The sequence below is a fragment of the Aspergillus ruber genome, assembly GCF_000600275.1.
Source record: "Aspergillus ruber CBS 135680 unplaced genomic scaffold scaffold00010, whole genome shotgun sequence".
Taxonomy (NCBI): Eukaryota; Fungi; Ascomycota; class Eurotiomycetes; order Eurotiales; family Aspergillaceae; genus Aspergillus; species Aspergillus ruber.
Window position 1 is genome coordinate 30,787 of NW_024467306.1, and position 22,069 is coordinate 52,855.

Sequence of the window (22,069 nt, forward strand, 5' to 3'; positions counted from 1 at the left end):
GATTTCTGTGTGAAACCAGTCATTCTTCCCGGTGGCTAATTGGGCCGTACGCCTCTTAGTACCGCTCCAATGCTTGGTGAAGAGCGTCAATTGTAAAGAATAGAATGCCGTAAATGTTGTTCGATGCAATGAGTTGGGTGGAAAACAAGAAAAAAAGTAACGGACAGCCATACAGCCTTTGTTTTCTTCCTGGTGCCTGGTGTTAGTACTAACAACAATAAACATCGCATTTGACACCTGGAGTTTATCAACCTATCATAGGTCTTCTCTGGCCAGCATGCCTGCAAGGGATTCTGTCCTTCAGGTATCCCCTGACGAGTCACCTCCAATCGTGCCAGGGCCCAACTGTAACGAAACATCTCACTCCGAGCCCTCTCCAACCTGTGCGCGTAAGCCACCAAGACCCAGTTTAGGACCAAATCAGTATAGAAACCCTGGGCTTCTATAAACAATTGGAAAATAATCAGCATTAAAACCCACGCGGAAAGTCAGGTAGGAAGTAAAGAAAACCCACTGGAATGCATGGGTGACGGCATTTAGTGCACCTACATTACCTGATTGGAGTGCTGGTTGGGGTAAGAATACCCATACCATATCATTTATTCATCAGCTGAATGTAGAGATGTCTATTAACTAAGCATCGTGAGGCTACCGTTAGCTGGATCGTGGTAGAAGACCCCTTTATAATCAAATACCACGTAATCAAGTCAAGTCTTCGATGCTTCGTCTGGGCCTCAGGCAGCTAGTATTTGCGAGACTCGCTGGTGTAGTCTTGTACGGCGTCCGAGCAACAAAGGTCACAAAAATAACGAAACTATCGTTGCATTTATGGGTTTTCTTCGCCGTTGGTAGTTAAGGATCCTCAGGATGTGTCGTAACTATTCCTATACCAGTCTTGTTCGGGGTTCTCTTCAGCTTTGAAGGTGAGATGGTTCCCGGGAATCACTTATGTAGGAAAGGAATTCCTGAATAGCCGTTGCTCCATACGTATCAAGGGAGATGATATTATCAGTGATAAAGTGGTGGGAGACATGGGTGCAGTAGACATGGAAGAATCAAGGAAATAATAGGGTGTTGTTGATAAGTGGGAGAGGAAATTGTAGGGGTGAATTGCCATATATCGGTTTACATAATCCAGAATCATCCTCTAGTGAGTGAATGGAGGCAAAATATACCATTGAAGTATTGAGACTTGAGACTGAACAAATTATTCAGACATGTGATAAGCTTACTCCAATGTGGAGAGAGATGTTACTATATATCTACACAGGATATCAGAGCATGGAGATCCAACATAGAAACCAATCCAATCTCGCAATTCCCCTAGTTAAAAAGCAATATGCAACCAACCAATGCAATATACACAGGACACGACACGTCCAACTGCGAATACTCCTGAGTAAATATTCACACAACCAGCTCAGCTCATGCAATTCAATGCAGCTCGAAAACAAATAAACACAGCAAACAGCGCAGTAACACAATGGGCCAGCCACCCGTGCAACCGTACTATGCAGGGGTACTAGGCACCGGCAACTCCCCCAGTACTGTACCATACCCAAACCAATCCCACAAACCAAAAGCAAATCAAGTAGTCCTCATAGGCACCGAAGCCAATGGCAAAGCCGGTGCCCCCCTACCAGCATCACTCTTCTCATCCTCGACAAACATCCACCCCTCCAACCTCTGCGTAATCCTCGCACAGAACGTATCAACATACTTCGTCCACCCTGCCGCACAAACATACACAATCGCAATCCAAACGGGAATACTAATCCCAACAACAACCGGTCCGCGAATGGGAATCCACGGCTCAGCCGCAAATTCCCCGTTCTCATCGAAGATAGGATCCCATGGCTGCGCTGTGATGCCGTATAACATCCAGCAAAGTACTGTGCGGAGGAGTGTCCCGTGGACCAAATACACCGCAAACGACTGCTTCCCGAGCCAGAGGAGGAGACGGTTTGAGAGAAAGTCCTTTGTGGTGGGGGAGATGTAGATGGCGAAAATAATCAGGTCGACGCCGATGGCTGTGTAGCGTTTGCCGATGTTGACTTCGGGTGGGAAGAGGTAGGGGGCTGTTTCGTACATGTAGTTGGACCAGGTGGACCATTCGGGGTGTTCGCCGGGGTAGCCTGCTATGAAGAGGCCAATTACTGCCAGTGGTATTGAAATCATTTTGCGGATCCAGGTGTGGTTCTCGAGAAAGTTCTTGAAAGACGATTCGTAGGCAAGGTCGCTGAGGAACATGCCGTATATGGCTTGCATTTGGAACGTCTCTGTTCAAGTTAGCACCAGCACAGCCCAAAGGACCAAAGGGAGAAGACATACCAACATTCTCCGCCCTACTCTGATGAAAATACAAAAATAACCCCAAGTAAACCCCCACCCTCCACCTCCACCTCACAAACATCGTCGCAACAAGAACCATGTAAACCAACATCGATGCCAGCAACAACGGCAACAACGCCCACTGATGATCATCATACGCCATAAACCCATTTGTCCACACACTCAGAAAGCTCCTCCCTAGCTCAATCACCTCTTCATAAAGGGTCTCCTTCACCTTTGGCGATGCATACCGACACCACCAGCAGTCTGACCGGAGTGCGGTGAGGTAGCCGTCGAATTGCGCGAGCGTCCAGGATATCACCATCGCTATGGTAGCCGGTAAGATGAGTCGCGGGGGTCGCCGGAAGGCGCTCTTTGCGACAGAAGTGAAACTACCCAGTGTATCACCGTTGCGGGATTGTTTGAGGGGCTTGAGAGCGCAGACATAGCCGGTTAGGAAGGCAAAAATGGTCACTCCTATGCGGCCTTGCCAGGGGATGCGGAGGATGGGCCATTGTAGGATTCGGGGTGGGACATCTTCGGTGTCGCGGGGGGAGAAGAGATCGTAGTCCCAGGCGCGGGCGAGATGGGTGAGGACGACGAGGAAGGATGCAATGCCGCGGAGGCCCTACTTTATCAGTACACGGATATAGATATGTATGGGGGGTGGGAGTACATCAATCCACTTGACGCTCTTCCGGGGATCCCCTTTGACATTGGGGTCACCAGACTGCCAGGGCAGTGGGGGGAGGTTTTCCACCAGACGGGAATATAAATATGTAGGTTCAAACATGATCAAGGAGTGTCAACATAGTAGTATGTAAACAATAACGAATGTACTCCAGTATGTAAAAGAGCGTACGGAGTACTTTGAAAGTCTGACCGGGGGAGAACAATCAAAAGCTACACAAACAGGGATACGTACCCCCTACCGTGTTGCCCTACATTGTGTCTTGTACCCCGTTCCCCGTAGTTTCTGCCTGCGACGTTCAAAGAAGAGGATCAGCACCGGGAATACCGGGCCATTTCGTTGCCAAGAATCGCGCCATACACGGAGGAGCTGGTGACAAGTGATTGGCGCACGTGGTGCGTAGACTGAATGTTATTTTCCAAACATTTGAGATATGCGGTAAGGGTTGAAGTAAATACATCCTACATGACTTGACTTTGCACAATTATTATACCGGCTCATAATGCAATCCTGAAGGATTCAGGAATAGGGCTGAACATTTCCTCTTCGGGCGATGTTCGCCAAGACCCCAAGTTCTTTTGAGCTGTTGATAGCATTATGGTGATCGTCTATTACGGAAATTCGGATGCCATATTAAATTGCGCACAGAAGCAGTTACAGCAGAGGGTATGATCATCTGAATATCCTCCGTCCACCAACACCTCCGGCATTCCAAGTAACCGACCCTCTCACGCCGAGGTTCCCCATACTCAATCCCGAAAAACCAACACCACCGCCTTCGCCGTCGCGCTTATACCGACGTAATGCTTCTCTCAGATGCGCCGGGAGCAACTGTCCGCGATGCGGATTCGGAGGTGGAGCGAACACGCGTTGGGATTGAGGCTGCGTCCCTGGTTCTTGTTTGATCGCGGCGTCGCTTTCAGTCGTAGTCGAGCTTGCTAGTTTCTGCTGCTCCTCGAACTCAGCACGCGCAGATTGATCGTGTGCATCCGCCCATTGCGCTTGTACCGTCCGTGCCTTTTCGATGATTTCTCCCGCATACACCTTTGTAAATCCGTTAATAGTCGTAACCACACTCGCTGGCACAGACTGCGAAAGCGCATGGTTGACGATTCTCCGTAGAGTTTCCTTCCTCAACTTCGCTCGTTTGAACAAATCGTATCGCTCTGATTGCTGGGGGTTAAATGCGTCGACCAGTAGACTGCACAGTCAGCACCACTCTTCATCTTCCACGGGGTAGGAACACGTACGCAAGATTCTTCTTTTCAGCCTCAATATCCGTCGCCCCCTCCTCCCGTCCCAACAACTCCCCTTCATCATCAAAATCCTCATCCTCTTCCGCATCCTCATTCCCTCCCGTATTCCCACCACCACCGCCTCCTCCCCCAGTGTTCCCTCCCCCCCCTTTCACTGATCCACCATCAACGTCAACACTCCCCCTCCCCTCTCCGACCCTCCCAATTCCCTCCTCCCGCTCGCGTTCCCGCTCCCTCTCCTTCTCAGCCTTACTCTTCCTCCCCCTCTTCTTCCCACCCTTCGGCACCTGCGCTCCACCCACGCCTGAAAAGGCCCCATCGAGACTCCCCGTGAAACTGCCCGTCACGGAGCCGGCGTCACTGGCTGCGGCGCTGAAGGGTGCTGCGCGCGGGTCGTCGATGGTCGTTGGGAAGGAGGTTTGGCGGAGCGGGTGCATGCGTGGGCGTTTGTGGAAGGATGTGTTTGTGGGGGTTGTGGCGGAGGGGGTGGAGAGGGAGGTCATGGTGCGTTTTAGGGGGTTTGAGGGAGTGTAGGGGGGTGGGGAGGACATTTTGGTGTGTTGTGGTTGATTGCGTTGGGTGGTTGAAGTGGTAGGATGGAGATGGAGATGGCGTCGATGCGACGCGGTCGGTGTGTTCGTAGTTTCGGCGTGATTTAATAGTGTGATGAATATAGGACGAGAAAAGCGGTTAGAAAATATGCAAAATAGTATTAAAACTAAGGAAGAGGATGGGTATCTCGATAGTGTTGGAGTTGAAGTTGGTTGAAAATGATAGAACTCGGCCAGACGCGGACTGAAGATAGAAGATCCGCTCCGCTCACCACCGGAGTACAGTACGGAGTATCCTGTCTAAAACATCGCTACGCACTACGATTAAAGCAAAAGACATGGATGAAGCTGATGTAAACATATGCATAATTACGCTACAGCTAATGCAGAACCCGAAATAAATGCTCAATCCGCAAACAATACACATAACAACTCGCATATAGACGACCTCCCTCAATCCCAGATACTGAATACTACACGCAAACCAGCGAGATTTACTGCACACTATGTACAAAAACCATATTGCACAGATCTCAGAACCCCTCCTCTCCAAGTCGCGGGGCCCCCCCTTTCCAGTCATTGCGTTCGTAGTACCGGAAAACCAAATCATACCCTTCCAGATCATGCACGATGCGGTCTACCCGTCTGTATCCCGCGACCTGTTCGGTCTTCGGCGTGCGGCGCGCAGCGTGGCGCTCGATGTACTTGACGTCCTTGGCGTCAGCGTCGCCCTCGACGACGGCTATGGGTTTGGCTTCGAAGAGAGTCACGCTGAAGCGGCCTGGTTGGAAGATGTCGACGACTTGCTGGATGATGTCGGCGGTTGTTTGGCCGTTTTGTGAATGCGGAACGTTGGTTTCGAAGGACGCGTAGGAGCAGTGCGGCTCCGGGGTGACATGCACGGTGAAGTAGTGCGTGCCTGTCTTGCGATCGGGGGACGGGATCACGCCATTCGCGGAGAATCCACACGGGGTGAAGAGGTAAGCGTCGATGCGCGATTCCGGAAATTTCTCCTTCGGGTATACGTCTGATAGACCGGAGGACTCGGTGACTACTGTGCCCAGGGCGTGGCCTTCGGTCGTCAGCTCGGGGGGCAGAATTTGGCTGCCCTCCGAGTCGATGTCGCTCATGTCCGAGGACGTGTTGCTGAAGACATCGACGTGCTCGCTGCCATTCTCGCGATCAAAGTTGCGGTAACGCTTCTCTGCCACAGAAGTCGCGTGGTCGAGGTAGAACTGCTTGGCGTTCTGCTCGTCCAGATCGGTCATGAGAACCTCGAGCGTCTCATCGTGTTCATCAGCCGCACCAGGAACAGCGGCAATCTCAGGAACGTTGAGCACCTTGGTCTCGGTTTCCGGGAAGTTCTCGTCCAGCTTGGGACTGCCAGGCGGCGTGAGCAAAGTGTGCGGCTCCGTCAGGTATAAGTACCAGTGGTCGCCGTTCATCTTGCCAATCATGTACGCGCTACCGTTCAAGAACAGCCTGTCCATGGTGCGAACCTCGTCTCTCCAGCTACGGTGCGGGCCGCGCTGACGGTCAGGGAAGAGGAAGTTTTTGCGACTGTAGAACACACGGTACGGAGCTGCAGCGACGCCAAGTCCACGCGATGCAGCGGCCTTGGGGAAACCGGCAAAAACGGCAGCAATTTCGAGAATGCGCGGCAAGCCCGACAGCAGTGTGGTGGTACCACACGTCTTGAGAATCAACTTGTGCGGCCAGACGAACATGCTGGACTCGGACAACAGGTAGGCGTCGACATCATCGGACGCGACAATGGACAGAACTTGGCAGTTGACCAGATCCAACATGTCCTTCCAGATTTCTTCGGGCACGGCCTTCAAGCCGGCAGGCATCGCAGAGCCCAACTGATTGGCAGAGGGGGCGAACCACACTTCAAGAAGTTTCTCGGGTCCTGCAATAATCAGCATAATCCCTTACCAGGCGACCAAAAAAAAAGAAAAAGAAAAAAACTTACCCTCAAAAGCATTAGACGAGTCAAGACCCTGAGTCGCCTCATGATTAATCGTCAACGCCGGTGTCCCCATAAATGACGACGGCGAAGCCGTGTAATTCTTGGGAATACTAATGTAGCCCATCTCGACAACTCTCACTTGTTCTTGGATTGTTGGTCGAACTCGACTGTCTAGGAAGCACTATCTGCTACCCAGACGAACAAAAGGGGGGGAATGTCCGTCTGAGAGAGAAGGCCCTTTAACGAAAAGCTAAAGCGACTGGCACACGGCCAGACAAAATGGAAGAAGAAGGTATCAATGCCCCGGAAAGGCTGCTAGGGAGGGCGGAAGCAGAGGGAGAGGAAAAAGCCTTTGGACAATGGAATGGTGGCTGATCGGAATCGAACCCTCGCTCTGACAGAGGCCGATACCGGTGGAGTATCGGGTCTAGACGAGGATTTGCTGTTTATAAAATGTGGAAAAGGGATGGAGAAAGAGAAAAATGCGTGGATAACGAGGACGGTGAACGTGGGTCGTGTTATCTGGGCCTGACGATGTTAGCACTGTCGCTATTCACCATACCTCTCAGAAGAAGGGCAGTACTCACTTCGCAGGCTTAGACAGGAATCGCAGTAGATCCGTTGGGTTCATGGAAGGCAAAGACACAATTGAGCTTAGAGCAGGTCGCGCGATACCATGAAACTGGACATCGGCGAAGCGAGCACACTGGCGAGAGAAAAAAAAGCGAGAATAAAGAAAAGCAAAATAGATTAAAAGGTATCAGGGATTTATAGCACCCTCAATAACCACAGTGACAAGGAAATAATTGCCTGAGAACAGACAAGTGTGTGAGTGAACCCAGAGCGAGGGAGAAAGAAAGGAAGGAAAAAATTGACCGATCGAGGAGGGGACTTGGTTTAGGGCCCGCGCATTGGTGGAGCCGCAGGACACAGTGGCTGAGATGCCCAATGGGGGGATTCTATGGCTATGGCATATTAATTGGGTTTGTTTATTATCATTTACGCACACGCTGGGGTGCACTGCTACTATAATAATACACCGTCTTCTCTCGATACTCCCTATCACTACTCTGTACATACAAATACTCTCCACGAAGGAGGTCGCGCGACCAGGCGGTACTACCCGGCAAAATGACGTCGCAAGGCTTACATAACGCTCCATTAACTGCGCGATTTTGTAAAAACAGATAAAACACCAATGCCCAACGCCCAATGCCCTTGCCCCCTAATGTAATAAAAAATAATGCTATAAAGGGGCTAGCTAAGCCTCCAATATCGCCTGCGCCAGCTGAACCTCACCTCCCTCTGCAATTCTAGCCGCAATTATATCCCCAACTCTCCCTGTAAGCTGCTCCCGGACATCTTCCGTAACCTGTGGCACATGGCCATTCACCTGCGGCAGACAGCCCTCCCTCAATGTCCCCAGCACGGCTAGCAGCGCCTCCAGGACGCGTTCAGCTTCCGGTCGGCGTGGGTTATCATCGGCCAGGCCGTCGCCGAGGAGATTGTTCGAGTACGTCGCTAGGTTCGGGAGGATCAAGACGCGGACAGCCTCGGAACCGCCTACAGAGTGTAGGCCAATGACGGCGCCGTAGTGAGCGCCAAAGGGCTTGGCGGGGTCGAGGAAGGTCTTGAGGCATGAGCGGGCGAGACGGGGTTTGAGCGCGTGCGACGAGTGCGAGTATTTCTTGCCAATCAGGCCGAGGAGCGAGGCGGCGAGGTCGCGCAGGGCGAATTGCTCTGTTAAATCTGCGTTGCCGCCTAGTTGGCGGCCGATGAGACAGGTTAGGATCGGGGGAATCAGTGATGCGACCTAGCCAGCATACCATCAGTATCTACAATAATATAATCACCAGGATAAGGACTCACGTATGGATCAACATAAAGTGACTTGTTCTGCACCAATGCCTCAGTCATATGCATCACCTGCGTCAACGCAAAAATATCCTTCAAGCTATGCGTAACCTTCTCGGCAATAAACTGCACAAAATACGGCACCAGCTGATGCAGCCCAGGATCCTCCCGTAGACTCGCATACCCACTCGTCCGGTACTCCTCGCTCGAGTCCAGGAACGCACCGCACACCTTCTCAAAGTACAACTGTAGCTCCTTGGATAGCACGTGCTTGACCAGGGGTTTGACGGCCACGTTGGTGCCGCTCATGGCGGCCAGCGTTGAGTTGGCATTCGGACCCTTGGAGAGGAGTTCGAGGTTCCGTGATTCCGCGGCAGTTGGGTTCTGAGGGATGGATGGTTGGACACCTTCGACGGCGAGCCAGTGTGCTATCATGTCTCACCGTTAGCACCACCTCTACCAAATTATAAAACAAGAGAAACAAACCAGTAAAAGAAATCTCTCTCGGCACCTTGGGCAACGGCGCATTAATCAACTTCTCAAAATCCACCTCCTCATCCTCCACATAAAACAACGGCTGCCCAGGCCCCAGCGACGCCTCGCCAAACCGCAACGGCCTCGTCGACTCATACCCATACAACGGCTCCACGTCCAGCACCCGTAGTGCATGTGAAACATCCTGTGTTGTCATGGTCGTGCGCTTGCTGTGGCGCATGAACTTCAGCGCTTCTTCAAGGACTTGCGCGATGCGGTATTCGACGTCGCGGGCGAGGTTCTCGGTGACCTCGTTGTGCAGGTTGACGATGCCGACGGACTCGGCCACGTCGCGAATGTTTTCAGGGTTCCAGACGGACATTTTGTTTTCTGTCCGTGTGTCGTTTCTCGTTTGTTGTATTTGGGAAGGGATTCGGGGTGTAGAGAACGGAGATGGTTGTGGCCGATGGGAATTCAAGGTCAGACCGTAGTGGTACGTAGATTAACGGCGACTCGTGGGTCCGAAGGAAACAGCACGCATTCTGCTAGCACAGCTCAGCAGTTGCAATAAGAGAAGTAATCAGTAACAGCGTTAAACGCCTGTCGGAGTAGGAACAGAGCTGTCGCGATGCCAAGCCCGATGAGTTGCGGTCGTGGCGCTGCGATGTGCCGTACTTCCCCTCTCTAATATTGTTTTCCTACGTAGTATTCTGTACATCACCTTCATAGTTGAAAGCGAAAAATAGAGAAGAGATTACTATTATTAAAATACTAAGATTAAGTACAGTAAAACGCGATGAGGTATCAAATGCCAACAACCAATGTCCATATCCTGTCCATCATCTACCGTTCTCGGGTATCAAAATCCTCCAATGCAAATCAATCAAGGCCACAGCCACTAGTATCAATAGACATCTAGGCAGCGGTGGTAGCAGGCGTTTCAGTCGTCTCGGTCTTAGCAGGTTCCTTGGATTCCTCCTTGGGCTGTTCCTGGGGCTGCTCCTGGGGCTGCTCCTGGGGCTGCTCTTGGGGAGCTTCTCCAGCGTCCTTGGGAGTCTCCTGGGGGGTCTCGTGGGAAGCTTCAGAGGTGAGGTTCACAGTGCGAGCAGTGCTCTGCAACTCAGGACTCTTACCACCATACGCAGCAGGGAACCTGTCAACAAGTCCCGGGAACTCACGAGCCAGGTTCGCTCCATTAGAGATGGGGTGGAACTTGCGGGTGGTGTTCTTGCTCAAGAAAACCTTCATGGCAGAGAACATCCAGCCCATGATGGCAGGGACGTTGACGAAGAACTTCTCGCGAAGCAGCTCCGGGTAGCCAGTGGTGAAGATGTCGATGGTCTTTTTGGTGGCGGCCTTGACCTTGGGGTTCATGCGCAGGAAGCTGACGTTCAGGTAATCGTGGACCTGGATCATCTGGTAAGGGTCTTCGCCGTCGTAGTCGATGACAGTAGTCGCCTCGTTGAGCTTTAGATCCTTAATGGCCAGCTCCATAAGAGCGACACGCCACTTGATGAACCTGCCATCGTCAACACACATCCAGAAATCCCAAACCAGACGAAAAGAGAATACTCACTCATCCAAATCACCAAAAGCATGACCCAAATCCTTAACAGCACCATAAATATTCCAGGTAACAACCGTCTCCTTTCCATCCGCATCCGTGTAATTAGTCAAATACCCCAAACCCGCAAACTTGCCCGCATCATAAACCCCACTCTCCGCCAACGCAACCGGATCCATACTCTTACGCCACTTCAGCGCCTTGACCAACTGCTTCTCCGCCAACTTGACATTGCCCTCGTTGGCACGCAGGTACTTTATCAGGATGTTGATCGTGGGGACGTTCGCTGAGTCCTCCTGGAGGGTCACACCCCACATCTCACTGTAGTCAGCATCCTTGAGGATATCAGAGAGACGGTCGAAGAACTGCGATAGAGCGGCATTGTTCTTCAGGTAGGTGGGCTTTTCGGACTCGGGCTGGGCCTCGCCCTCTTTGTTGTCGTTGGCAGGGGCCTCTGCGGTGGATTCTTCCGCCACGGGAGTTTCCGTGGTTGTGTCCTTGTTTTCGGTGGCAGGGGTATCGTTGCTAGCTGATTGTTCCTTCTGCTCAGTAGCAGCTGGTTCTTCAGGCTTCTGCTCAAGCTGGCTCTCGGGGGCCTTCTCCGCAGCAGGAGCAACAGCAGGCGCGGAAGCAGACACCGGCTCAACTGTAGGAGCAACAGCGGGTTGATCAGACATAGTGGCAGTGAAAATCACAAGTCAAGCGAAACTAGTAATTGTAAAAAGTAAAACCAACAGTAGAAGACAGCAGTGCTGGCGATGAGATTGAGCAAAAGTAATTGTAAGGGAAAAAAAGGATGAGGGGAAAGCCACAACAAAAAAGAACGAGGAAATCACATGCCCCCTATAAATAAAAATAAACAACAAAAAAGGTACTATTTACTCTACGCACAAACAGAAATATACAATAACGACCACGCTATATTAAATTCTGATTGATTTAGTATTCAGGGATTATTTCAATAACCCGACTATCAATCCAACTGGGACCAGCGATAGGTCACTTTATACAAGAGTGGAGAGGCAAGTACCGGCGATGTTTCTATCCATAGTAAGTGAAAGAATTTGGTATCGGGGGTACTTTTGGTCGCACAGCGCAAGTATTTTCACAGTCCTCAAATATTGTACAGAGTACTCTGTACTTGGCGACTGAATAGACACATCGTCTCAAAAACGAGGCTATTTGCAGGGCTGTTTCAGGTCCGAGTCGCAAGGCCGGAGCGACTGGCTGAGAGTCCGGCAAACGTGCAGAGTTCCAGACGCCGGCTATTTATGTATACTGCACGTCTCTGCGGGTTTTCATTTTTGGCAATCCTTCGCAGGATTGAACTCAGCACTTTGGACAGGCAGTTGAAGGCGCTTGTACCTTTGATCAACACTGACCCAATTAACTTTGTTTGACAGCGGTTATGAATGCCTAAGGCATAATAGCCAATCCGGATATCAACCGACGTAGCAATGCTACTCCGTTCTGTACTATATACCAGTACCAAGTACTCCGTGATACTGAGCAGAACATTCTATTGTCGCTGTGTATAAACATAAATAATGCTTGTACGTGCGAGCTCGCTGGGGAATAACATAACATCGTCGACAACATAAAGGGAAAAAAAAAAAAAAAAAAGGAAAACCAAACACCAACACAAATCTTTACTTATGAAACCTCTCCGGGATCCTAGGAACTGGCGGGGGAATCGGCTGCTCGTCCTCTTCCTCGTCTTCATCCATCTCATCCAATTCCTCAGGATGTCTGTAGTCAATCAGAATTTAGCTCATAGCCACTCCACCAAATACCAGGGGAACATACGCAAGAATCTCCTTAACATTTCGCATCTCGTAATGCCTCTTCCTCATTTCCTCAAACTTCCGATGCTTCTGCTCCGCCTCCTCAGGCGACAACAACTCATCTCCCACACCCTCACCTTCAGCCCCCTCTCCACCAACAACAACATGTTTCTCCCCATCATGACTACCCCCCCTCTCCCTCACAATCCTCTCCTCTTCGTTACCAGCAGGATGTGATTCCTCCGCCTCCCCCAACTCCAACTCCGGAATCTCCTCCTCAGCCACAGGCCTCCTCTGCACAACCTTCTTCCCCCTCTCCAACTCATCAACCCTCACATCCTGCGCATCAATAAGACTCTCCTCCGCCTCCACCATCTGCATCTCCTCCTCGTCCTCAGCAGGATTATACTGCGGCGCAAACGGCGTCTTCGGCTCGTCGATCTTCATTTTCGCTGTCTTTTCCTGCTCCGCTAGGTACAGGTTTGCTTCGTCCCAGCGGAGGCGTTGATTGTTCTCGTCATCGTGGAAGTTGGCGAGGGAGGGGCGGCGGGAGGAAGGGAGGCGGTGCGTTGTTGCTGAGGAGGAGCGGCGGCGGCCAGCGTTTTGGAGGGTATTTTGAAGGGTGATTTCTTTGGTGTCGGTGTCGTTGGGATTGGGGTAGTGTTTGTCGGCGGGCGGGGCGGGGGGGGAGATGGTGATTTCGGTGGTTGTGGTAGTGGGGGGTTGGGTTGGGTTGATACTGGAGTTCTTCAGGATCCCTATTTTGTCAGTATTACAAAGTCAATCATCTAGAGGATATCGGTACACACCCTTGGGCTTGTCACCAACGTGCGCCATCGTCATGGTGTCTACTTTAAGTAGCCAAACAAGAAGCTGAAGCAAGGAGAAATCTTCCACTTAAGAACCCCTCAACAGAGCTCGTGACAACCGCAGCAGGAACGTTTCAAATAAATATTATCCAGATAATGCCCTTTCTATGGACACAGCAACCGCAGCAATGTAGAACACTGTGGATAACAGAATGTTCTGCTGGTCAGAGAGTCTGGAGAGTTTGACTCTGGCTATGAACTGGCACGTGGGGGCGCCCGCCATGACGTCGGATGACTCAGCATGTTGTCTGGGCGATGCTACCACAGAGTACGACTACAACTGTGAGAATGACTGGATAGAAAAAAGTTCTATTATCATGATGCAGTTACGCAAATATGCAGACAGCAAAATACATGGTAAATGCAAGTAGATATCATAATGAACCAGAAAGAGCAACAACCTGTACGGACATAGTTTCCCATAATCAAGGGTATGATCGCGACAATTTAAAAGATGTTAATGAGACAAACAAAGGGGGGGGGTGAGAAGAAAATAAAGTGATAATGTAGGAAGTGCGAACGCCATCCTCAATCAAGGATGAGTATGGGGAATATTGGAAACAGACTCGAAAGTCACAAAGAAGGGCCCAAGTAGCGAACAGCCTGTGAAAAGATATGGCTAGATGAGTATATGAATGTTGAAAATGCAAGTGAACGACGGGGCAGGCAACAAGTGGTGCATCTGCAAAGGATTAGCAAGAACAAAATCGAATATATGGGCACGACACGATATATCAAGTGGTATCAAGTAAACATCCAAAAACCTAGACAGTCAAAAAAAGTGAAAAAGAAGAAAAAGAAAAGAAAAACCAAATCAAGCAATCGACTCAAACTCCTCCCTTTCACGGAGTCGATTCCTTGCAAGCTCATCACCTCCATTGGCCGACAGCTGCATCCAGTGCAGTGCCAAACACATACTCTGTGGGTCAGACTTTGAGTCTTCATCACGATGATACATCATCTCTGCCTTGAAGGTATCTCTCGGTAGGGTCAGCGGTAGAGTGATTCGAGGAAGAAGCTCGGGATGGGTCAAGTAAAGAATGGCAAGCTCGCGCTGAGCGACGGGATTGCCCTCTTTGGCGGTGATGATCCACATTCCCGCAGCATCTTCGATGGCATGGCCCGGTCTGCGGTGAGAGTCAGATCCTTGCGGCAGGTGGCGGCGAGTAAGTTCGTTAGATACGATCTCATCCGCGATCTCGACCATGCTGTTGCACACTTCATCTTTCAGGCTCAGTGCAGCAAGACCAAATTGCACGAATGCTGTTCCACTGTCAGTCTTGTTCAGTGTGTCTCCAGGGACAAACGCGGAGATGAACTGCAAGTCCCGGAAGATAGTCTTGGGCTTCATTTCCAGGATCAAGCTCCGTAAAGCATCCACAATCTGATTTTCAGTGGGACCTGCTGTATAGTCTGATGGCCGTGAGTCAAAGACAACTGACTCGGGGGCAGGAGTGGTTGGGGTCTGAACGTCATCCTCTTGAGCCTTTTGGTCATTCCTCGGTCCAGAGATGCTATAGCGGTTCGACCTTCTTGGCCCTGTGGGCTCTTCGCGCGCATGTTCACTTAATTGGTCATCGTGCGAAGTGTTGAGTGACGCAATAACCATGGCTCGAAGATCCCGCAGCGCCTGTAACTTGACGAACGGATTTCCGTGGCGTGAGAAGACGTCAATTAACCGACGGAATACCGTTTCGTACGAGAACGGTGGCAGTTGATCCCCGACCGTCGCTGCCGTCGAAGATTCCTCCGTGGCGGTACCCGGATGTCGTCCGGCCTCTCGAGGCTGCTCGAGGGATCTGCTCTTCCGAAGGACAGTTGGTGTGCGAGAGAGAGAAGGCCGACTGGATCGCTCATCATATTCGTCGTAGAATCGCTGAACACGCGCACGCTTTTCCATCTGCATCTGAATGCGCTCTTTGTCGAGCGCATTGCCGAACCAGGCATCTGTCTCGCTTCCGCAGCTCCACACCGGAGATCCAAGGTCGCTCAGAAGAAGACTAGTGAGTGTTTGCTTCAGCCCGTCCAGAAACACTGTCTTCTCATGGGCCTTGTTGCGTTCACGACGGCGTGGTGGTTGTGAGACGGTGTCGCTGAGCATCGAAGGCGGACGAGAATATAGACTCGATGCGCTGGCTGCGTAGTGCGTGGGTGGCTGAGGCGAAGACCAGAATGTGCTACAAGAATCGCCAGTCGTGGTTGAGGCAGTCTTCCCTGGCGAGTCTCCAATAATAGATGACGTGTCCGCGACCGACGAATCTCTGGAGGATTTCCATTTGTCGGAGAAGAGACTCTGAAGTGCTGGAATATCCTGAGAGAGCTTTGAGACGGACGCCGACGGACGCGGGTTGCCGCTTCCAACGGATGTTGAATGGTAACCAGAATCTTCGCTGGAAACGCCAAACGGCCGTATGCTGGGATTTGAGAGGCCTAAAAAGTTCCGCGGCGCAGGAGGACCTTCGAATTTTGCTCGCTCTTTCTGAAAAAGCTCGCTAGACCATAAGACCGGGGTCTCGGACATGGTCTCGCCAACGAGACGGTTGATGCTGGTCTTGACTTCGTAGCAGAACCGATGGATGCGTTCTTCACCTCTGCAGAAGTTATCGATGTTGCTATGAGACAACCACTTGCGGGTCAATTCCACCTGCTCATCTGACAGTTTGTTCGGGCCGCCCTGGCTGCTGGCAGCCTTGATAACATCCATCACCTGTAACTCGGGCTTCTGCAGTAGCGATCCACCAAACGATCTTGTGCCGCGGGATCGCGACTCTGTGGGCGCTTTCTTGTAAAGACGCGCGGAATAGATCATCGTCTTGAGCGCCAGTGCGACATTTTTAGCGTCCTCGTACCGCATAGAGTTCTTCACATCTGTCATGTACCACATTTTGTTGCGGAGCTTGGTGACGGTGGTCATGGTATCCTTGACGACCCTCTGCAGCCGCTGCATTTTGCGATCCAGAGCCACAAAGTCTCTTTCGCAGCGCTCGATGACAGTATTCGCTCTCTGCAGCGAGCGGGCACAGGAAGCATGCATTGGATGGAGTATCCACGAGTCATCAGCGGAATGGGCCTGGGGACTGGCGACTTTGCGGGCAAGTTGTCGACTGGCATTCCACCAGTAATGCGCGCCGATGAAATCAGAATCATCGTTGCAGTTTGTCATCGCTTGATCGAACCGTTGTTCGAGGGACTGACTGGCTATCGAAGAAAAGTCCTGGTAGTCGTGGTCCGGATAATCACCAGTATGACCTTCTTTGACAAGCTTCACAATGGCCGTCTGCAGTGCTTCGTAGTTCTTCTCTACCCCCCATGCGGTGGATTGTATACCATCATTGGATGAAACATCGGAACCAGTGCTGGGTGAATGGTCCGAAAAGAGACCCCAGGTCAAGCGCTTTCCATCCGAGGGGACGGAGAAAATAGTCCAGTCTTCATTGGAAGGATGCTCCAAGTTAGCGCGGTGCTCATGTGGCTCGAGTAAGTCCGATAGCTCGAAGCGGATCCGGTCCGCCGCTTGAGCGAGACTCTTATCTGGAAGCGACAGGAATTCAGCATCTGTAGAAAATATTGAATTGTTATTGGTAGATTCCCTAGCTGTACTGGGATCCACTCTAGATCGGAAGAAGCCAGGTTGAGCGCCAAGACCGTTGGGCGAGGAGCTGAGAGGCGACCCAATAGACGGGGTTGAAGGCTGATACACGGGAGTGTGTGCTCTGGGGAAGAGGACGTTCAGAAGGGATAGGACATCTGTGGCTGACAACATAAGGAACACTGAAGACGACTGGCGTACTTTTTCGGGGGCTGGTGGGGAGCATTTGTCATTCGACGCCAGTTTAACGTTGGAAGCCACGCTTTGGAATCGATGAAACATGCTGTCAACATGCTGCCGAACCATGGGAAGAGGAAACGCGGAATGGTGCCTTCGGCAGAGATAAGAGAGTCAGCCATGAGAAGAAGAGAAATGTGCGAGTCGGAAGACGGTACTCACGCTGACCGGAGTACGGTAAACACCTGCGAATAAGCTCGTAATCCGACCTGGCCCAACAACTTTTCTCGTGCATCTTTTCGGATATGGAAATCGAGTAGAAGACCATGAGCCTATAACAAAAAAAAATAAAAATAAAAATAAAAGACACTTAGCTATCTCCCGTCTTATAATATCGCGGATTGACGAATCCGCAAAAAGGGCAAAATGCATACCTCCGGATAAGCTAAGGCGCCGTAAAGAAATTTGGAGAAAAACCAATGGACAAAGAGATACTCCATAAAACGGTTGCGTAAGTCAGTGTGGCCCAGTTTCTGCAGAATAGCACTGCCAAGTTCCATGATGGAATGGGGCAACCCGGCATCTGAATCATCCAGAAGATTGAATAGGGAGTTCACAGCAGAAGCAAAAAATTCCTCGGCCACATTAGTCTTCAGGGGGTCTATAGGCTCTGCATCCACACCGGCTGGCGCGTCTATATGTTCCAACAAAAAGGCACCGGTTTGTAGAATATCCATCAGGTACAATTCGAACTGGGGCCGAGCCTTCCAGTCGCTGCAAAGGGCCCATGCAGACAAAATATGACCGACCAGCGGATAATAACGGTTGCCACCATGGGTTATCAATTTGGCGCAGACACTGGACCACACATCCACGCGCAAGCGCGCTTCCGGCGAACCTGCATCCAAGGGCGCTGCGAACGTATTAAACAAGAGCGTCGCAAGCGCGTCCGTTCTCTCGCATGCCAAGGCATGGTCTTGGAAGGGGGATCCAGAAGAAACGCGCTTAGAAGTAAAAGAAGAAGCAGAAGAAGTAGCAGAAGCAGAGGAAGCAAACGGGTAGGTTCGAGTTCGGGGATTCGAGGGCAATAACGGATCATGGGCCTCCAACGTCGTGGCAGACGACACCAGGGTGGCCAGTTGCGTAGCAGTCAAGCTGCGCAGTCGATCAAATAGAAACTCGGGATCCGTACGGACGGAGTGTAGAATGTCAAGCAGATCGGTCTGGGACTGCGGACTCAACTGTCGGAAGAAATCCGGGGAACGGTCCAAGACGGAATCCAAATCGCCAACGGCAGCGGCATCTTCCAACAACGGATCCTGCCGGTGGTGAAAGGGACGCCGGGTGGCAGACTCACAGGATTCCTGGAGCTCATGGAGGGTGTTGTAGAGGTTGACAAAGTTTATCTTATCATCCTGTTTCAGACTTTCGACCATTCCACGCTGAACCGCGGCACCAATGCGCGTCAAACGTGCGGAAACGGCAATGGAAACCTTGGTAGCATGGAGACGGTGTTCCAGGCGTTTCCGCTGGGACTGCTTGTGCACATTCTGGCGATAGCAGACGGCAAAATTCTCAAAGGAAACCATCGGGACATCCACGGACTGCTCCTGCTGGGACACGGCCACTGGCATAGGGGAGAAAGAAGAGGAAGAGGGAGAAGGAGAAGAAGAGAAAGGGGCGTGCACGGAGGAAGTAGTAATCTCGGACCCAACGGGAGGAACGGTCGCGATAGATGGTGCCGTGGAACGGCCCGAAGCGTCGGACTCACCTGTGGACGGGCCAGACGGCGTAGGGGATGCGCAACGCTGAACAGACCGGTCTGGAAGCGAGAACGGAATGCTGTTATCTTCAACGGATTCTAGAAGCACAGGAGAAATGGGCCGTGGCAGCGACGCGGAAACATGCGGAGGATGGGAGGAATCACATTGCAAAGAGGGCTTCTTGGCCGAGGAAGACTTGGACGATGAGGACGAAGGCAGTAAGGCTGAAAAATGGAATATATTAATTAGCAGTGGTTCATTTCCGCGCAGGAATATAATTAGAAAATGTAGAAAAAGGGGGCCCCCGAAAGGGGAAAGAGCCATACTAGTCACATACGCCCAGGTCGTGGACAGGCGATGTTGGGCATTGAACATGGTGTCGTCGTAGCAGCGATTTTTGTGTTTCAAGTCAATCAATATTCATGCCGTATGGGCAAATCCATTCCCTCTCCCGGACACAGAGAGAGAGACCGCAAGCACCAATCTATCGCATGGTTCTGTTCAATAATACCAGGTGAACTGTGCGCGATAGTACGGGTAATATGCGGAGAGACAGGGAACTCCGGTAGAGACAGAAGAGAAAGAATAATATTGGAGAGGAGATATAATAGACTGAGATAATCCAGGCAAAAAGTCCGAGCGAAAGCGCAAAAGTCGCTGATGAACTGGCAATCACCTGCAGCTGCGAATCAGAGAGATCTGACAATCCCGTGATTCAGATTGATGAGGACCGTATAGGTATCGTATGGCTAGGGCGATGAAGATGAATGACAACAAGACGAAGATATTGAAGATATAAGAAAGCGGATTGAAAATGTAAAGAAAAGAATGTGAAGGCGAAGAGGGGCAGCCAACGCAAGAGCGCGAGCATGATGCGCTGGCACTGCAGAGAGCCAATAACCACCGCCGCGGATGATTTGTTCCTCGCAGAGAGCAGCTGAAACACTTTTATGCTCGCCAGTTATGGTCTACATATATTATCTACATATTTCTACCGCTGGATCGTGTATAATGTGGCAAATTTAACTATATTGCTTGTACTCTGTGTGGAGGAGTGTGTAATTTATCCTGATATGAGAATACCTAAATTTCAATTATACCTCATTCGGTTAGCGCATGCGATCACGTGGATTAGGCGAACGGTTCTGGACACAAGTGCTACGCGACTAAATACTTTTTTCTAGTGTGAGGAATGATATGATACGCTGTGATCTGTAGATGATTAACAGTGCAGATGAATCGTGTTATAGGGCTATGTGCCAAGGGAGTTGACATATCACATCCAATATGTATCTCCATCAGGTGGTAGTAAGTGGCGCGACAGACTTTAAAGTCGTCCCTTCTTCCTCGCTCTTCGACAACTGCATACACCCACAGCTCAATTCTCTCCATGCTGCCCCAATTCATTTTCAAACATGGACCTCCGCGTATATATGTGCCACCCGGAATGGATTGGCTGCGCATATGCCTTCTACCTCGGCATACGATTTGTCTACGAAACAACTATAAAGATCAGAGCTGTTATGGATTAGAGTCCGATTCCTTATGGTTATGCATAATCAAACAAGGTTGATGTCAGGCTCAAGGAGGAAAGGATGAAACTGAGGGAGGGAAATAAGGAAAAGCATCGATAACGTGCTAATTCAAGGCTATCGACTACTGCTTCTTTTGACAATGGCTCTTTAGCCTTCTTTCATCTCCAAAAGAGTCCATTGCATTCAAATGTGGGTGGGGATCCGGGACTTGGCTGACTTCACATGCAAGCAATATCTCGACCATAAAAATGGCGAACCTATCAATGGCAATGGCCGTATTGTATTCTCATTAGACAGTCAGCTTCTGGGGGTGCATACCGATCGGATGGTCCATCTCTAGAAGAGAACCCCGGGGACGCACAAATTTGCTCCAATACTCAGCATCGGTTACTCTAGGGAGGATGGCAAGCTACTGGCTATATACACATGGAGAAAAGGGATTGGGTATGGGAAATAGCATCAAAACATGCAAATGCGTATTCAACAATACCCGCATGCTCACCTATTTCGCCATCTCACCAGACAGCCATACTCTCGCATTATCCTGTAGTTCCATGCTGGAAGCTTTTCAATTTGGAAAGGGGGGAGCTAAAAGGAAGATTTAAAACAGAACAGATGTTTATCTTGACTCCTATTCATCAGATGGCCGATATATTCATACCGACAGGGGCGCACTGTCTGTCGACCACGAACCATCCCGGGCGTTTGATAGTAGAAACAACGGCCCCTGCTATATTTTGGGCATGACTGGATATTCAATCATGGGAAGAGGATTCTATGGATTCCTCCAGGGTACAGGTCCGGCTCTCTTGAGGTCCACGGATCCAACGATGTACTTTTTACGTTGGAACGGCAGGTTAGCACTAACAAAGACAAGCCTTGCTTGAGATCCTTTCAAATGATTATGTACATTGATTATATTTCTACATAATAATTGGCATACTTTCCTTTTCAGTTAGGGCTCGACCATCGTCATCGGCCTGTGCCTGAAGTATCCGTCAATCTGTTTGGTGACACTATACGCTGCCCTTCTCAGTCAGCATTATTCCCTCGTAGCGGGCCGTGAAAAGCGGGGCCCGAGATATATATCTCACCATCTCAGCTCAAGCACACCAAACAATCAACCATGGCTGATCCCAATGACACCCAACTAAGCGACGCCGTGACCAAAGAATTCACGGCTGCTGGCTATAAAGCCGACCATATAGCTACCATACTTGCCAGACAGGAATCCCTCAAGCATGAAAGAGTTCGCGACCAGGAGACATGGGTGACGATCCACCGAGAGCATCTGCTACCGGAAACATTGGACGCGTACCAGCTTCCTTGGGAATGGGACGAGGTGAGTAACTATCCTTTCACTAACCAGACCTTTGCTAGTGACACCACTTTTAGGAGGATCCCAACTACATCATCATCAAGCATTGGTTTTCGCGGGACGTGCAGGAGGAGCTGTTTGCGCATACTCGGCGTTTGCGGAAACAAAGACTGGACGGGCTACAAGCCGATCTCGGGGATTACGAGTTAATCGAGAAAAACAGAGATCGGAAGAGACATGATGAGGTCCTTGGGTATTTTAGAGGACGAGGACAGAAGCCGAAGAAACGTTATGCCTATGCCAAGGGTCGTGTATAGCATATTGAGTGGAAGAATGCATTT

At 50.7% G+C, this 22,069-nt stretch overlaps 8 protein-coding genes across 8 annotated transcripts; 1 reads left to right on the plus strand and 7 right to left on the minus strand.

The window, feature by feature from the left end:
* Positions 1-1,587: 1,587 nt before the first annotated feature.
* Positions 1,588-3,124, minus strand: EURHEDRAFT_454077 (acyltransferase family protein; the record flags this gene model as incomplete). The annotated part of the gene is made up of 3 exons (XM_040784171.1): positions 1,588-2,279; positions 2,332-2,959; positions 3,008-3,124. 3 exons carry the CDS (start codon positions 3,122-3,124, stop codon positions 1,588-1,590), a joined length of 1,437 nt encoding a protein of 478 aa, XP_040639481.1.
* A 570-nt stretch (positions 3,125-3,694) lies between these two features.
* EURHEDRAFT_514738 (transcription initiation factor TFIID subunit 11 family protein) lies at positions 3,695-4,829 on the minus strand (the record flags this gene model as incomplete). Its single annotated transcript, XM_040786298.1, has 2 exons — positions 3,695-4,223; positions 4,273-4,829. The coding sequence occupies 2 exons, from the start codon at positions 4,827-4,829 to the stop codon at positions 3,695-3,697; spliced, it is 1,086 nt and encodes a 361-aa protein (XP_040639482.1).
* Positions 4,830-5,169: 340 nt separating this feature from the next.
* EURHEDRAFT_498610 (adenosylmethionine decarboxylase SPE2) lies at positions 5,170-7,422 on the minus strand. The gene is made up of 2 exons (XM_040785715.1): positions 6,805-7,422; positions 5,170-6,741 (listed from the first exon to the last, which is right to left on the minus strand). The coding sequence occupies exons 1-2, from the start codon at positions 6,923-6,925 to the stop codon at positions 5,363-5,365; spliced, it is 1,500 nt and encodes a 499-aa protein (XP_040639483.1). The 5' UTR covers positions 6,926-7,422; the 3' UTR covers positions 5,170-5,362.
* Positions 7,423-8,062: 640 nt separating this feature from the next.
* On the minus strand, positions 8,063-9,511 carry EURHEDRAFT_514740 (TATA-binding protein-associated factor TAF6; the record flags this gene model as incomplete). The annotated part of the gene is made up of 3 exons (XM_040786299.1): positions 8,063-8,614; positions 8,671-9,083; positions 9,142-9,511. 3 exons carry the CDS (start codon positions 9,509-9,511, stop codon positions 8,063-8,065), a joined length of 1,335 nt encoding a protein of 444 aa, XP_040639484.1.
* A 533-nt stretch (positions 9,512-10,044) lies between these two features.
* On the minus strand, positions 10,045-11,370 carry sfh5 (CRAL/TRIO domain protein; the record flags this gene model as incomplete). Its single annotated transcript, XM_040784216.1, has 2 exons — positions 10,045-10,648; positions 10,706-11,370. 2 exons carry the CDS (start codon positions 11,368-11,370, stop codon positions 10,045-10,047), a joined length of 1,269 nt encoding a protein of 422 aa, XP_040639485.1.
* A 922-nt stretch (positions 11,371-12,292) lies between these two features.
* EURHEDRAFT_411520 (PP1-complex regulatory subunit GLC8) lies at positions 12,293-13,379 on the minus strand (the record flags this gene model as incomplete). The annotated part of the gene is made up of 2 exons (XM_040781642.1): positions 12,500-13,379; positions 12,293-12,442 (listed from the first exon to the last, which is right to left on the minus strand). Coding segments are annotated over exons 1-2 (521 nt in total), but the record flags the coding sequence as incomplete, so codon positions are not given.
* Positions 13,380-14,160: 781 nt separating this feature from the next.
* Positions 14,161-18,746, minus strand: EURHEDRAFT_454525 (uncharacterized protein; the record flags this gene model as incomplete). The annotated part of the gene is made up of 3 exons (XM_040784202.1): positions 14,161-17,266; positions 17,335-17,444; positions 17,547-18,746. The coding sequence occupies 3 exons, from the start codon at positions 18,744-18,746 to the stop codon at positions 14,161-14,163; spliced, it is 4,416 nt and encodes a 1,471-aa protein (XP_040639487.1).
* A 2,765-nt stretch (positions 18,747-21,511) lies between these two features.
* EURHEDRAFT_411523 (uncharacterized protein) lies at positions 21,512-22,067 on the plus strand. Its single transcript, XM_040781643.1, has 2 exons — positions 21,512-21,752; positions 21,806-22,067. Exons 1-2 carry the CDS (start codon positions 21,537-21,539, stop codon positions 22,043-22,045), a joined length of 456 nt encoding a protein of 151 aa, XP_040639488.1. The 5' UTR covers positions 21,512-21,536; the 3' UTR covers positions 22,046-22,067.
* The last annotated feature ends 2 nt before the right edge of the window (positions 22,068-22,069 follow it).

What these genes read in the sequence shown, in the direction of transcription:
- EURHEDRAFT_498610 (XM_040785715.1), bottom strand. Translation starts at nt 6,925, where the DNA reads ATGGGCTACATTAGTATTCCCAAGAATTACACGGCTTCGCCGTCGTCA. An exon ending in CTCGTCTAATGCTTTTGAGG is followed by an intron (nt 6,742 to 6,804) that starts GTAAGTTTTTTT and finishes TGATTATTGCAG; the next exon opens with GACCCGAGAAACTTCTTGAA.
- EURHEDRAFT_411523 (XM_040781643.1), top strand. Translation starts at nt 21,537, where the DNA reads ATGGCTGATCCCAATGACACCCAACTAAGCGACGCCGTGACCAAAGAA. An exon ending in TTCCTTGGGAATGGGACGAG is followed by an intron (nt 21,753 to 21,805) that starts GTGAGTAACTAT and finishes CACCACTTTTAG; the next exon opens with GAGGATCCCAACTACATCAT.